At 35.6% G+C, this 14,546-nt stretch overlaps 2 protein-coding genes across 8 annotated transcripts; both read right to left on the bottom strand.

Moving 5' to 3' along the window:
• Positions 1-276: 276 nt before the first annotated feature.
• LOC308682814 (PC-esterase domain-containing protein 1A-like) lies at positions 277-9,315 on the bottom strand. Its single transcript, XM_081352759.1, has 10 exons — positions 9,145-9,315; positions 8,930-8,998; positions 8,743-8,822; positions 4,360-4,592; positions 4,113-4,263; positions 3,788-4,022; positions 3,491-3,577; positions 2,315-2,377; positions 1,883-2,008; positions 277-1,800 (listed from the first exon to the last, which is right to left on the bottom strand). Exons 1-10 carry the CDS (start codon positions 9,200-9,202, stop codon positions 1,691-1,693), a joined length of 1,212 nt encoding a protein of 403 aa, XP_081208885.1. The 5' UTR covers positions 9,203-9,315; the 3' UTR covers positions 277-1,690.
• A 383-nt stretch (positions 9,316-9,698) lies between these two features.
• Positions 9,699-14,431, bottom strand: LOC308682262 (PC-esterase domain-containing protein 1A-like). 7 transcript variants are annotated; one of them, XM_081351861.1, is made up of 11 exons: positions 14,267-14,379; positions 14,050-14,144; positions 13,899-13,978; positions 13,613-13,812; positions 13,179-13,411; positions 12,932-13,082; positions 12,607-12,841; positions 12,310-12,396; positions 11,762-11,824; positions 11,322-11,447; positions 9,743-11,239 (listed from the first exon to the last, which is right to left on the bottom strand). In XM_081351861.1, exons 5-11 carry the CDS (start codon positions 13,355-13,357, stop codon positions 11,130-11,132), a joined length of 951 nt encoding a protein of 316 aa, XP_081207987.1. In that variant the 5' UTR covers positions 13,358-13,411; positions 13,613-13,812; positions 13,899-13,978; positions 14,050-14,144; positions 14,267-14,379; the 3' UTR covers positions 9,743-11,129. The 7 variants fall into 7 exon arrangements, with proteins under 7 accessions (XP_081207984.1, XP_081207985.1, XP_081207987.1 ...); XM_081351858.1 differs by lacking the exon at positions 13,613-13,812 and having other exon boundaries at positions 9,699-11,239; positions 14,050-14,118; positions 14,267-14,431; XM_081351859.1 differs by lacking the exon at positions 13,613-13,812 and having other exon boundaries at positions 9,699-11,239; positions 14,267-14,374.
• Between the last annotated feature and the right edge of the window lie 115 nt (positions 14,432-14,546).

Raw genomic sequence — 14,546 nt, 5'->3', positions numbered from 1 at the left:
AATTGTACTAACTTATGTAGTTTACTTGCTTTTTGTCATTTTTACAGAAAAAATATATTTGATAATATACTTAGATAATATATTTAGATTCAATTCCAAATATTTTAGAATAGTGGCACCATGATAAAAAATAAATTAAAAAAGGTAGAGAAATTATACAAATGTTAAAATGGGTACGTGTAAAACATTTACTCAGTAAAGTCAACAGACATAACCAAACTTTGAGTACAGCTAAATATTTCCTTAAAAAAAGTTTCTATGAAATAAAGTACTTTTGAATTAACTTTTTATTCCTTTTATTTTTGTCTGTTGATTCCAATTTCATCAACAATTTAGGCTATACATTTCTAAACTTAATTTGTGAAATCTTTACACATAATTCTCATATAAAAAGGCAGAAACAATTCATTGACATAATTACAGTTTATATTCATATTAAAACACTTCTCATGTTGCTGGCTATGTGGTATTTCTCATTGTAAATCACTTTAAATTGAAGTATCTGCTAAATAAATATATGTTGGCTACATGTAAGCAACCTGAACATCCATATCAATTTACAAATTCAGTTACAAAATCATATATACAGTTATGCTTAACATTTACAATTGAAGTACAATCAAACAACAGCCATATAATGTCACCAGTCAGATATACTGTAATACCAATCTGTGGTTCATGTAAAGTGCTTTTATACAGAGGTTTATTCACAATATTATTGCAAGGTCTGTAAAAGACCTCTAACCCTCAAGGCCAAACAGTGTAACGTATTTCTTTAGTCGATCTGTCACAAATTCATCTTTGCGAGGCAGCTTCTTCATGAACTCATGAATGGCTTTCACTGATTCTTTAAAACCCCATGTCTCAACAACCAAACTCGCCAATTCACACCTGTTGTTCGCTTCGATTTAAGATCCTCCATGATTTCACCAAGATCACATATCCAGTTTTTTTTTTTCTTAGACACACAAATAGAAAAATAATTACCAGGTGTTAAAATGTTTTAAAATGAGAAATTCAAAGAGAATTGTTTAGAATCATTTTAATAGGTTTTACAGTGTAAAAACAAAAATGTCTTACCTGTTTTTCTTGAGAATTATCAAACACCATGCATTTTTGATGTAATTTTGTCCCTTTCCTTTTTTTTAAAGATGAATTTTAATTCTCAGTTCAGTCACATCTGTATCTTATAAGCCCTCAAATGTAGGATGGTGATTACCATCATGCAAGAGTTTGAATAATTTCCCCTAAAAGGTAAAAAGGCTATACAGCATTTTCTAATATTAATAAAAATCAATAAAGCATTTTTCATTTCCTGTGTCAATGGACAAGTGCCCCATTAGCTTCACAGTGTGATAAAACAACTAAAAAACATCAAAATAAATGTTTTTGTGGTGAAAGAACCTGCTGGTTAAAATATACATTATAGGTGTGGATAAGCAAATGTCTGGGACAAACAATCTCTGAATTTATAAACATTGTTTGGACTCTTTGGTTATTTTTGAGATCAGAATATACTGTACTCTGTAATTAAGTACTCTTGTTGCTGATTTTTTTATCTGTTGACCAAACAAGAATATGTGAAGTTTATTAAAAATCTACAAAGGCAAAAGCACAACAAATTAAGAGGTGTTGTGTATTAAATGTTTTGTATTATGGCCATACACAATGAGATATCGTCTCGATGGACTTAATATCTGTAAGGATGTAGTCTCTCTCGTGTACATGGATATCGATGTTTCTGCTTCATGACCAAGTTGTTCACTGGCCAGTACGGGGCAGCAGCTGAATTGTTAGCACCTAAAAAACATAATCAGCCTTTTAGCACAATAATACATTATTATTAGATCCTGATGATTTGAGAAAAGAATAAAACCTGTACCTCTGTAAAAGGTTTCCCTTTCAAAGTTGTGGTGGTAACATGCAGTCATGTGGGGTGGCAGATCATCATGGCAGAACTGTGATCTGAAGCCATTGACCATCCTTTGACCCTGCGTCCAGACTGGACCTGGAAGATGAGAATAAAATCGGTCACTTTAATACAGTAGTCAACATTTGAAGTGGATCAAAACCTTTCATCAAAGTTATACATGAATTTTGAACAATACCCGTTCTTGTCTTAGGACAACTTTGATGAACTGTTTTGATTCACTTCAAATGTTGACTACTGTATCAACAAAATAACCAAACATGACTGAAAACTACAATATCCCCCATGCTTTCTAAAAGTTGTACAATTAGTAGTTCAATATTAGCCATTATGAGGATTATTACATTGGTTGAGTGAATTTTCTCAAGAGTGGTTGATTGTTACCATAGTTGTAGTGGATGGCGGGCATCACAGGTGGATAAAAGCACCGCTGGTTCCTGTACGGACCTGTTAAAAAATAAAATATTATTTTCAAAATATTTCTATATTTCTCTTGCAGTCTAAGACTGCATTTATTAGATAAAAACAACAATAAAAAACAGCAATATTGTAGCCTGGTTAAAACCAGACCATTCTCAGTAGTAACTGAGTTATGGTCTGGCAAAGCTTCATTAATAACTCATTTCCAAAGGGGCGTCACCAACGGACGTCGCTCAAATGCCTCTGGGCACAATTGGATAGACCTAAAACCAATCAGAGCGATCGTCATCGTGTAAAGCCATATGCTGCGACCCAATTCGCCTAAGTTACACTACGCCATAAAAGTATGTACTCTTATTGTGAAGAAAAGGTATTTACTTTTGAATGTGTAGCAAAAAAGATCTGTCGCGTGCAATCCGTGCATCCTGTCACTTCCCACCGTTTCGGAGAGAAATGTAGTAGCACGTTCATCTGCCAGTGGGTCTTTCATGGAGACTGTCCTCATGTGTTTGCAATTTGAATATAATAATGCATTTAAAAGTTGGTGGCTTCACCAACGGACGTCGCTCAAATGCCTCTGGGCACAATTGGATAGACCTAAAACCAATCAGAGCGATCGTCATCGTGTAAAGCCCGCCTCAACGTTCCTGATTGGTGCCTTGATTTGGACGGATTAGAAATCGGCTTGAATGGACTACTTGCAGAGCAAATCTAAATTTGCCGGAAGTTTGTCTGGGTTTTCCCAGGCTAGCAATATTGTGAAATATAATTAGTATTTAAAATAACTGTTTTCTATTTAAATATATTTTAAAATGTGATTTATTCCTGCAAATCTGAATTTTCAGCATCATTACTGATCCTTCAGAAATACATCTGATAATGCTGATCTGGTGCTAAAGAAACATTTCATATTATAATCCATGTTAAAAACAGTTGTGCTGCATCGCATTTTTCTGGAAACCAAGATAAATTGAATGATTCTTTGATGAACAAAGTTCAAAAGAACAATTTATTTTTGTAACAATGTAAGTCTTTACTGTCACTTTTGATCAATTTAATGCATCCTTGCTAAATAAAAGTATTACTTTCTTAAAATTAAATAAACATTTACTGAGCCCAAACTTTTGGTTGCTAATGTACCTGGATAGCGAGCAGGAGCACTTGAATTAGCCGTTTGCCAGCTACGGTTCTCAGGTAATGGTGGGCGATTTTCTGCATTTATCTGGTCTGCAAAAAAAGCAAAGCAAAAAAGAACAAACATAAATGGGTGACTAAATGTTCCATGCATCCGTAGGCAAGTCATTCATTAAAAATGTGATTATTTGAACGGTTTGGTTGGTATGGATCAATATATTTCACTTTTAAAATTATAGAAACTTATTTTGCAGCTTTAAACCTCAGATAACCAATTGCACCAACTCAATCTGCATTTCTCACCCAGTTTTGGCAGTTCCACACCCCATGCCTGTGCAACATGCTCCAGGAGCAGGCATGTGATCTTTCTGTGGGCGACGGCATTCCAGTGTACACCGTCTTTCATCCGGTGTTGCAGGCTGAAGCGAAACTGGAAGTGCAAGTCCAGCACATCAAAGCCGAACTTGTTGGCAAGAGTGGCTCCAAAGTAATTGGCTTCAATCACATCAAATCTTAATGAAGGACCCATATGTTCAATCTGAGTTTGTGGGCAAGATGAAAATGGATTATTGACTCTCATCACTGCTCATGATGGTTCATCCCCTACCATTATGTTTTAGTAACCCACCTCTGGGACCAGGAAACCTCCCAAAATCTTCTTTCCCAGGGGCATAGTCATGTTCCACACAACCAGGCTCTCTTCTGGCAAAATGGTCTTTAGCTTCATGAAGAACTTGTTGAGGTTTTCTTTGTACTCCAAGGCCCATTCACGGCTGTACCTGTGCAGTAAAACAAATATCATGTTAATTGAATAATAATTATGAAATACTTAATATCTTATGCCTGTAACAAGGTGTAATGACGAGCACTCATACCTGGATATGTCCCATACACAAGAGTTGACAATAACCAGGTCTGGTTTTATGCCCTGTTCAAAGTCAGCTAGGATGCTGTCCATGTACCGTGAGAAAACTTTTGTGACAAAATAGAAGCGGATCAAGTGGTGATCTGTGCGGTACTGTCTCACTTCTCTATACGCAGTGCCGTTATTCATCTGGCCCAACTGGCCACCTTCCACCAGGCAATCCTGTTCGAATGAAATCTCACCCTAGGATATATGGATAAGATAGATGCATCATCAGACATTGCTAAACCAGAAACTCTATAGGAGATAAGATAATATTCCTATCCTTCACATACACAGCAGCTTCATTTGCTCCATTTATTGATTAGGCCTACATGAAAAAAAAAAAAAAAAAAAAAAAAAAAAAAGACCAAAACTGTATATTTGTAAGTCTTTTGCAAAAATATTCTAGACAACCTACCTGGTTTTTAGCTGGTCATCAGATGGTCAACAAGCAACTATATCCCAAAAACAAGCTTGACAATAGGGCTGGGAAAAAAATCGATTTGATTTAAAAATCGAGTTGGTAGGTCAAAGTTCTTTGTTCAATTTGAAATTTAATAATCAGAAATGAGAAAACGGACCCTTTATTCGTTTTTTCGTTTTTCAAAAAAACGAAAAAACGAGATTTCGGCTTGATTTTTCGTTTTTTGGTTCACAGGCAAAAAAACGAATAAATGACTTCAAAATTCGTTTTCCACATCTGGGCGGCCTGACACGCCCCCTTCCGCCGATTGGTCAAGCAAATCTGAGAATGTGACGTCATCAGTTGTCGCTCAGGTCTGTTCAACAAAATAATAGTCCTCTACTATGGCTACAAATTCTTAAACTGTACAGGGCAGGTCAGGTCCTATTGGGCTTTCTTCTGTGCAACTTTACACGTTTCACAGAAATCTTTACATCAGAAATATTAATTATTAGTCTGCCACCAGCCTGTTTTATCTAGCTGTGTGTGGTGAAGCTGCGCTTGCAGCGCCGAGCGGGAGAGGCTCACTGACCAATGTCCAGTCAGCAGTCAGAACTTTTCTTTTAGACGCTCCGTTTTGCCACGGGATGGTGATTGCAAATACTGTAATGCCAATCGGCTGAGGGTGGGTACCGATGATGGTGAAATAGGCTACATTTTTACTGAAACTGTAATCATAGCCGCGACCCGCGAGAATGAGACAGATGATTGACAGGACGATTGCGGAGGCAATTAAAGGCGCAAGAGAACTTCTGTTAACAAAAACATAAATAAAAAAAGTGTTTAACCATTTCATGCATGAATTGTGATAACCTCAGTCAGGATTTTTTTCCTATGTGTTTTTATTGCTCTTAGGGCATGGAAAACAAGATTTTATTTTTTATTTTTCATTTTACAAATTTTTCAAAGAGATTTTCAGATGTCCACTTGAAGGGAGAGCGTGCGTTTATGGTTTAAACTGAAGAGATATTGTATTAAATATAATACAATAATCAAACAGATAAAGTATGTGTATTTAACAAACTAATCAATTAAATTATATCAAATCATCTGAAAACTATAAAATATATACAAAAATATATAAATGCAAAATATTGCAAAGGCAATTGAACTCCATACGTTTTCTATGCAGTATCCTGACATTTCATCTCTTTTTGAACGTGCTATCAATTTCACCAAGAAGAGTTCCAAAATGCTTTGAAAATGTTAATTGATCCTGTTCGAGTTCATGCTTAATAGTTTGCCTTACTGTCCTCTGAATTTACACAAAGTAGTTATTAGTAAAAATGGGGAAAACTGGATCAAGTTCCTGTGGAATCAATAAATGTTCTTGATGGCATGCATTGTTTCTCGTTTTTATTGTTTGATTATACAGCCAGAACTGGACTTCTGTTTGGGTTCCACCAGTAAGTGGCATACCTTTACACACATACACACACACACACACACACACACACACACACACACACATATATAGCCTATTTTTTTTTTTTCATGGTATAATTATGTAATCTGCTTATTGTGAGCCTAAATGAGTAAATTGGTATTCAATCATTATCAGGCTGCATGACTTGCTTTTTTATATATTGAAAGTAGTGTTTCATGTTGTCACTTCACATTTAATGGCCGCTTAGAATGAAATTGCTATGCAAATTCACAGTGCCTCCTTTGAGCTGCATTAGACAGTGTGTAATGTACATCTAAAAATGCAGGGTCAGATGCTGCTTCTGTGCCACCTATACTGCAAACCTGTGTGTTTGTTCATACAGAGTTCATCAGACAGCCTCTTGTTGATTTATATTTTAAACAACAATTCGACATTTGCAATGTTTTTCTTTCAAAAAACATCATTCTGCAGGACAATTGTCTATTACAGTATACAACACGCTTTAAGAAAAGTTTTTTTCCATCACACTGTAAAGTGTTTTTAAATATTACATATAGATTACATATACCAAAGATTTTAAATGTTAATTATAGGCCTACCATGCGAAGTAGGGGTGCTGAGCGTGGAGCATGAAGAAATATGGTTGGGGATGAAAGTTTTCACAAACAAAACCAAAAAACTGTGGTGTTTTGCCTATAGGCATACATATTACGTGTGCTTGTTTTTATTTATGCTGTATTATAAAATACCCATATTATAACAAATAAATAAAATATATTTGGAAATTGCCCTTTAAAACGAAGGCTCAGTTTGTGGTTCACGATTATTTGATTAAAAACAACAAAAACAATAAAACAAAGACAAAGTCACTTATATTAAACAGTTTTTTATTTATGTTTTTGTTAACAGAAGTTCTCTTGCGCCTTTAATTGCCTCCGCAATCGTCCTGTCAATCATCTGTCTCATTCTCGCGGGTCGCGGCTATGATTACAGTTTCAGTAAAAATGTAGCCTATTTCACCATCATCGGTACCCACCCTCAGCCGATTGGCATTACAGTATTTGCAATCACCATCCCGTGGCAAAACGGAGCGTCTAAAAGAAAAGTTCTGACTGCTGACTGGACATTGGTCAGTGAGCCTCTCCCGCTCGGCGCTGCAAGCGCAGCTTCACCACACACAGCTAGATAAAACAGGCTGGTGGCAGACTAATAATTAATATTTCTGATGTAAAGATTTCTGTGAAACGTGTAAAGTTGCACAGAAGAAAGCCCAATAGGACCTGACCTGCCCTGTACAGTTTAAGAATTTGTAGCCATAGTAGAGGACTATTATTTTGTTGAACAGACCTGAGCGACAACTGATGACGTCACATTCTCAGATTTGCTTGACCAATCGGCGGAAGGGGGCGTGTCAGGCCGCCCAGATGTGGAAAACGAATTTTGAAGTCATTTATTCGTTTTTTTGCCTGTGAACCAAAAAACGAAAAATCAAGCCGAAATCTCGTTTTTTTCGTTTTTTTGAAAAAACGAATAAAGGGTCCGTTTTCTCATTTCTGATTATTAAATTTCAAATTGAACAAAGAACTGCAAAGCGTTACACGGACCCGGAATTGATTCATATTTTCAAAAAATCGATTTTTTGGATTTTTTTTCTCCCCCTCTTCAGTATAGCGTACAATACATACATTTTGCATTCGCCAAATCTTCTTTCAGGGTTTCCGTAGCACGCTCCCTGCGGCGAAGCCCTCTGCCCCTCCCCTCCCCCGAGGGCAGCGCATGCATACACAAACATATTATTATGAGGCGCCGGACTGGACAAAAGCGAAACGAACTGCGACAGTGTGCGAGAGAGACCGAGTGTGTTTGCGCGCGCGAGCGACAGTGCGAGAGATCGACCGAGTGTACGCGAGAGAGACCGAGTGTAATATAATATAAAATAAAAATAATTAAATTATTACCACTGAATTAGCAGGATGTAGCTTATACTTTCTTTCTCTGTTAACATACTGTTGTCTTCAATTCATATTAATTAACTTAATATTCAATTAAAATGTAATTCAAACTTAACTGATCATAATCATAGTGTTTCTGTACACTGGTGTATTTTGTGTGTATGCTTGTCAAATAATGTCAAACATTTTGTTAAAGATTATAACACCCCGTGTTATATAGCACTCCGTTTGCAAAGCAAACAACTCTTCCAAAAAAAAAAATCGAATAGAATCGTTAATCGAGTTTTTTATAATAAAAAAATCGCCCAGCTCTACTTGACAACCTTAAAATGATATGGCCACATGGAACTGTAGCTGGTCTAAAATGGCCTAACGTTACCAGTTTACACCAGTTAAAAACCAGCTGCCATATTGGCTACCAAATATAGTCTCAATCTGTATTTTCCAACAAAATAATTTTCTAAATTTAAAAGATCAAATGTTTGAACAATGTACATTTTATGATTAGTAAAAGGAGACAATTAATGAAACATGCATTCAGATACTGACCTTGCTCTTTAACTGGGACAAACTTAAATATGCCTCTCTCTGTAAGATTAGGACTAAATCCTTGTAGGCAGAGCGCTGAACTGGAGAGAAAATCAAGTCATTCTTATTTTTTTATTAAATCAAGTGTAACGTTAGTTTAGAGTGGAAGGCCATTACTATCACAATATTAATCTCCGTCAGTACTCACTTGAGTCTCCTAACACCACAACAAACTTGTTGTGAAGCAGTTGAGCCACAGGCCTCATCGTGCCGTTACCTGCCTCACATTGAAATCATAGTAATTAATTGAAAACAAAAACACACGCAAACTGTGTAATAATAAATGACAATTCGATAAACGTTGGGTTTGAAACGTTAAGCCGGGTTTCCTTATATCAAACACCATAAATCCCCAAAACATACCTGTTAAACCAAGAATTCCGTAAAAGATGAGCGAGGATAAATTGCGTGTCGTAACCATAGACTGTAAAAAATAGGTCGTAACTGTGTGAAGAAAAATAAGATATTGCTCCCCTTGCGGTTAATTAGGGCAAAACATGCTAATTAGCTTTTTAGACTTCCTCTGGTCGGTCTAATTAAAGTGATCTCTCCCGTCTATTTAAGAGGAAAACTTCAGCCCCACTAGAGCAAACAGAAAGTACACTTTATAGAAAACATACACTAACTCACAGTAAACTAATATCGTACGTATGTAGTTTACTTGCTTTGTTATTTTTACGGAAAAAATAGATTTGATAATATACTTAGATAATAAATATATTTAGATTCAATTCCAAATATTTTAGAATAGTGGCACCATGGTAAAAAAAAAATTTTTTTTTTTTTTTTTAAAGTACAGAGAAATTATACAAATGTTAAAATGGGTACATGTGTAAAAAATTTACTCAGTAAAGTCAACAGACATAACCAAACTTTGAGTACAGCTAAATATTTCCTTAAAACAAGTTTCTATGAAATAAAGAACTTTTGAATTAACTTTTTATTCCTTTTATTGTTTATTGTCTGTTGATTCCAAATTCATCAACAATTTAGGCTATACATTTCTAAACTTAATTTGTGAAATCTTTACACATAATTCTCATACAAAAAGGCAGAAACAATTCATTGTCATAATTACAGTGTATATTCATATTAAAACTCTTCTCATGTTGCTGGCTATGTGGTATTTCTCATTGTAAATCACTCTAATTTGAAGTATCTGCTAAATAAATATATGTTGGCTACATGTAAGCAACCTGAATATCCATATCAATTTACAAATTCAGTTACAAAATCATATATACAGTTATGCTTAACATTTACAATTGAAGTACAATCAAACAACAGCCATATAATGTCACCAGTCAGATATACTGTAATACCAATCTGTGGTTCATGTAAAGTGCTTTTATACTGAGGTTTATTCACAATATTATTGCAAGGTCTGTAAAAGACCTCTAACCCTCAAGGCCAAACAGTGTAACGTATTTCTTTAGTCGATCTGTCACAAATTCATCTTTGCGAGGCAGCTTCTTCATGAACTCATGAATGGCTTTCACTGATTCTTTAAAACCCCATGTCTCAACAACCAAACTCGCCAATTCACACCTGTTGTTCGCTTCGATTTAAGATCCTCCATGATTTCACCAAGATCACATATTCAGGGTTTTTTTCTTAGACACACAAATAGAAAAATAATTACCAGGTGTTAAAATGTTTTAAAATGAGAAATTCAAAGAGAATTTTGTTCAGTATCATTTTAATAGGTTTTTACAGTGTAAAAACAAAAATGTCTTACCTGTTTTTCTTGAGAATTATCAAACACCATGCATTTTTGATGTAATTTTGTCCCTTTCCTTATTTTTAAAGATAAATTTTAATTCTCAGTTCAGTCACATCTGTATCTTATAAGCCCTCAAATGTAGGATGGTGATTACCATCATGCAAGAGTTTGAATAATTTCCCCTAAAAGGTAAAAAGGCTATACAGCATTTTCTAATATTATTAAAAATCAATAAAGCATTTTTCATTTCCTGTGTCAATGGACAAGTGCCCCATTAGCTTCACAGTGTGATAAAACAACTAAAAAACATCAAAATAAATGTTTTTGTGGTGAAAGAACCTGCTGGTTAAAATATACATTATAGGTGTGGATAAGCAAATGTCTGGGACAAACAATCTCTGAATTTATAAACATTGTTTGGACTCTTTGGTTATTTTTGAGATCAGAATATACTGTACTCTGTAATTAAGTACTCTTGTTGCTGATTTTTTTATCTGTTGACCAAACAAGAATATGTGAAGTTTATTAAAAATCTACAAAGGCAAAAGCACAACAAATTAAGAGGTGTTGTGTATTAAATGTTTTGTATTATGGCCATACACAATGAGATATCGTCTCGATGGACTTAATATCTGTAAGGATGTAGTCTCTCTCGTGTACATGGATATCGATGTTTCTGCTTCATGACCAAGTTGTTCACTGGCCAGTACGGGGCAGCAGCTGAATTGTTAGCACCTAAAAAACATAATCAGCCTTTTAGCACAATAATACATTATTATTAGATCCTGATGATTTGAGAAAAGAATAAAACCTGTACCTCTGTAAAAGGTTTCCCTTTCAAAGTTGTGGTGGTAACATGCAGTCATGTGGGGTGGCAGATCATCATGGCAGAACTGTGATCTGAAGCCATTGACCATCCTTTGACCCTGCGTCCAGACTGGACCTGGAAGATGAGAATAAAATTGGTCACTTTAATACAGTAGTCAACATTTGAAGTGGATCAAAACCTTTCATCAAAGTTATACATGAATTTTGAACAATACCCGTTCTTGTCTTAGGACAACTTTGATGAACTTTTTTGATTCACTTCAAATGTTGACTACTGTATCAGCAAAATAACCAAACATGACTGAAAACTACAATATCCCCCATGCTTTCTAAAAGTTGTACAATTAGTAGTTCAAAATTAGCCATTATGAGGATTATTAGATTATTACATTGGTTGAGTGAATTTTCTCAAGAGTGGTTGATTGTTACCATAGTTGTAGTGGATGGCGGGCATCACAGGTGGATAAAAGCACCTCTGGTTCCTGTACGGACCTGTTCAAAAAAGGTTTTATTTTTAAAATATTTCTATATTTCTCTTGCAGTCTAAGACAGCATTTATTAGTTAAAAACAACAATAAAAAAAAACAGCAATATTGTGAAATATAATTAGTATTTAAAAAAACTGTTTTCTATTTAAATATATTTTAAAATGTAATTTATTCCTGCAAATCTGAATTTTCAGCATCATTACTGATCCTTCAGAAATACATCTGATAATGCTGATTTGGTGCTAAAGAAACATTTCATATTATAATCCATGTTAAAAACAGTTGTGCTGCATCGCATTTTTCTGGAAACCAAGATAAATTGAATGATTCTTTGATGAACAAAGTTCAAAAGAAAAAATTATTTTTGTAACAATGTAAGTCTTTACTGTCACTTTTGATCAATTTAATGCATCCTTGCTAAATAAAAGTATTACTTTCTTAAAATTAAATAAACATTTACTGAGCCCAAACTTTTGGTTGCTAATGTACCTGGATAGCGAGCAGGAGCACTTGAATTAGCCGTTTGCCAGCTACGGTTCTCAGGTAATGGTGGGCGATTTTCTGCATTTATCTGGTCTGCAAAAAAAGCAAAGCAAAAAAGAACAAACATAAATGGGTGACTAAATGTTCCATGCATCCGTAGGCAAGTCATTCATTAAAAATGTGATTATTTGAACGGTTTGGTTGGTATGGATCAATATATTTCACTTTTAAAATTATAGAAACTTATTTTGCAGCTTTAAACCTCAGATAACCAATTGCACCAACTCAATCTGCATTTCTCACCCAGTTTTGGCAGTTCCACACCCCATGCCTGTGCAACATGCTCCAGGAGCAGGCATGTGATCTTTCTGTGGGCGACGGCATTCCAGTGTACACCGTCTTTCATCCGGTGTTGCAGGCTGAAGCGAAACTGGAAGTGCAAGTCCAGCACATCAAAGCCGAACTTGTTGGCAAGAGTGGCTCCAAAGTAATTGGCTTCAATCACATCAAATCTTAATGAAGGACCCATATGTTCAATCTGAGTTTGTGGGCAAGATGAAAATGGATTATTGACTCTCATCACTGCTCATGATGGTTCATCCCCAACCATTATGTTTTAGTAACCCACCTCTGGGACCAGGAAACCTCCCAAAATCTTCTTTCCCAGGGGCATAGTCATGTTCCACACAACCAGGCTCTCTTCTGGCAAAATGGTCTTTAGCTTCATGAAGAACTTGTTGAGGTTTTCTTTGTACTCCAAGGCCCATTCACAGCTGTACCTGTGCAGTAAAACAAAAATCATGTTAATTGAAAAATAATTATGACATGCTAAATATCCTATGTCTGTAAGTCGGCATGATGACGAGCACTCATACCTGGATATATCCCACAAGCAAGAGTTGACAATAACTAGGTCTGGTTTTATGCCCTGTTCAAAGTCAGCTAGGATGCTGTCCATGTACCGTGAGAAAACTTTTGTGACAAAATAGAAGCGGATCAAGTGGTGATCTGTGCGGTACTGTCTCACTTCTCTATATGCAGTGCCGTTATTCATCTGGCCCAACCGGCCACCTTCCACCAGGCAATCCTGTTCGAACGAAAACTCACCCTAGGATATATGGATAAGATAGATCAGATGCATCATCAGACATTGCTTAACCAGAAACTCTATTCGAGATAAGATAATATTCCTATCCTTCACATACACAGCAGCTTCATTTGCTCCCATTTATTGATTACATGAAATAAAAATGACCAAAACTGTATTTGATATTAAGTATTTTGCCAAAATAGCTTTTGAACACGTTACCTGGCTTTTAGCTGGTAATCGGATGGTCGACCAGTTACTATGTCCCAAAAACAAGCTTGACAGCCTTAAAAAGGTGATAAAATGATATGGCCACCTGGAACTGTAGCTGGTCTTGGCCTACCAGTTTACACCAGTTAAAAACCAGCTGCCGTATTGGCTACCAAAGTCTCTTAATCTGGATTTTCCAACAAATTAATTTTCTAAATTTAAAAGAAACAATTTTTGAACATGTACATTTTATGACTAAAGGAGACACAACTAATGAAACATACAATCAGATACTAACCTTGCTTTTTAACTGGGATAAACTTAAATATGCGTCTCTCTGCAAGATTAGTACTAAATCCTTGTAGATAACGCGCTGAACTGGAGAGAGAATAGTCATATTAAAAATCAAGTGCAGTTTAGACACTATAATAATCTCCGTCAGTACTAACCTGAACTTCCTACCACCACAACAAACTTGTTGTGAAGCAGTTGAGCCACAGGCCTCATGGTGCCGCTACCTGCCTCACATTGAAATCATAGTAGGCTAATTGAATGAAAAGCAAAACAGACGTAAAATTTGTAACGTTAGTTTGACAAATGACAACGATACGCGTTGGGTTTGAAACGTTAACCCGGGTTTTCTAATATCAATAAACCAAAACAAACCTGTTAAACCAATAATCCCGTAAATAAGTATAAAATGTGTGTCGTAATGAGAGTTCTGTAGAGTGAGGAGAATGTAGATTGTGAAGAAAAAAGTGAACTATTGCTCCCCCTCCGGTTATTATGGGCAACATGATAATTACGTTTTAGACTACTTCTGGTAACGTTAGGTCTAAGAAGAAGTGATCTCTCGTCTTTAAACTTTCAGCCCCTGAAATTCGGAAAATGACAGCCCCATTACCTATAGCAGAGCAAACAACAAGTACACTTTGTACAAAACTTT

Source organism: Scardinius erythrophthalmus (genome assembly GCF_964197995.2).
Source record: "Scardinius erythrophthalmus genome assembly, chromosome: 2".
Classification (NCBI taxonomy): Eukaryota; Metazoa; Chordata; class Actinopteri; order Cypriniformes; family Leuciscidae; genus Scardinius; species Scardinius erythrophthalmus.
Note: the sequence above shows the minus strand (reverse complement) of the source record. Positions and strands in the feature narration are given on the sequence as shown.

Excerpts from the sequence above, each read along its gene's own strand:
- LOC308682262 (XM_081351858.1), bottom strand. The coding sequence starts at position 14,107 with ATGAGGCCTGTGGCTCAACTGCTTCACAACAAGTTTGTTGTGGTGGTA. Across the intron at positions 12,397-12,606 it reads TGTGGAACTGCCAAAACTGG|ACCAGATAAATGCAGAAAAT; the intron begins GTGAGAAATGCA and ends CTTTTTTTGCAG. Across the intron at positions 11,448-11,761 it reads CGCCATCCACTACAACTATG|GTCCAGTCTGGACGCAGGGT; the intron begins GTAACAATCAAC and ends CTCATCTTCCAG.
- LOC308682814 (XM_081352759.1), bottom strand. The coding sequence starts at position 9,202 with ATGGTTACGACACGCAATTTATCCTCGCTCATCTTTTACGGAATTCTT. Across the intron at positions 2,009-2,314 it reads CGCCATCCACTACAACTATG|GTCCAGTCTGGACGCAGGGT; the intron begins GTAACAATCAAC and ends CTCATCTTCCAG. Across the intron at positions 1,801-1,882 it reads AAGGGAAACCTTTTACAGAG|GTGCTAACAATTCAGCTGCT; the intron begins GTACAGGTTTTA and ends TATGTTTTTTAG.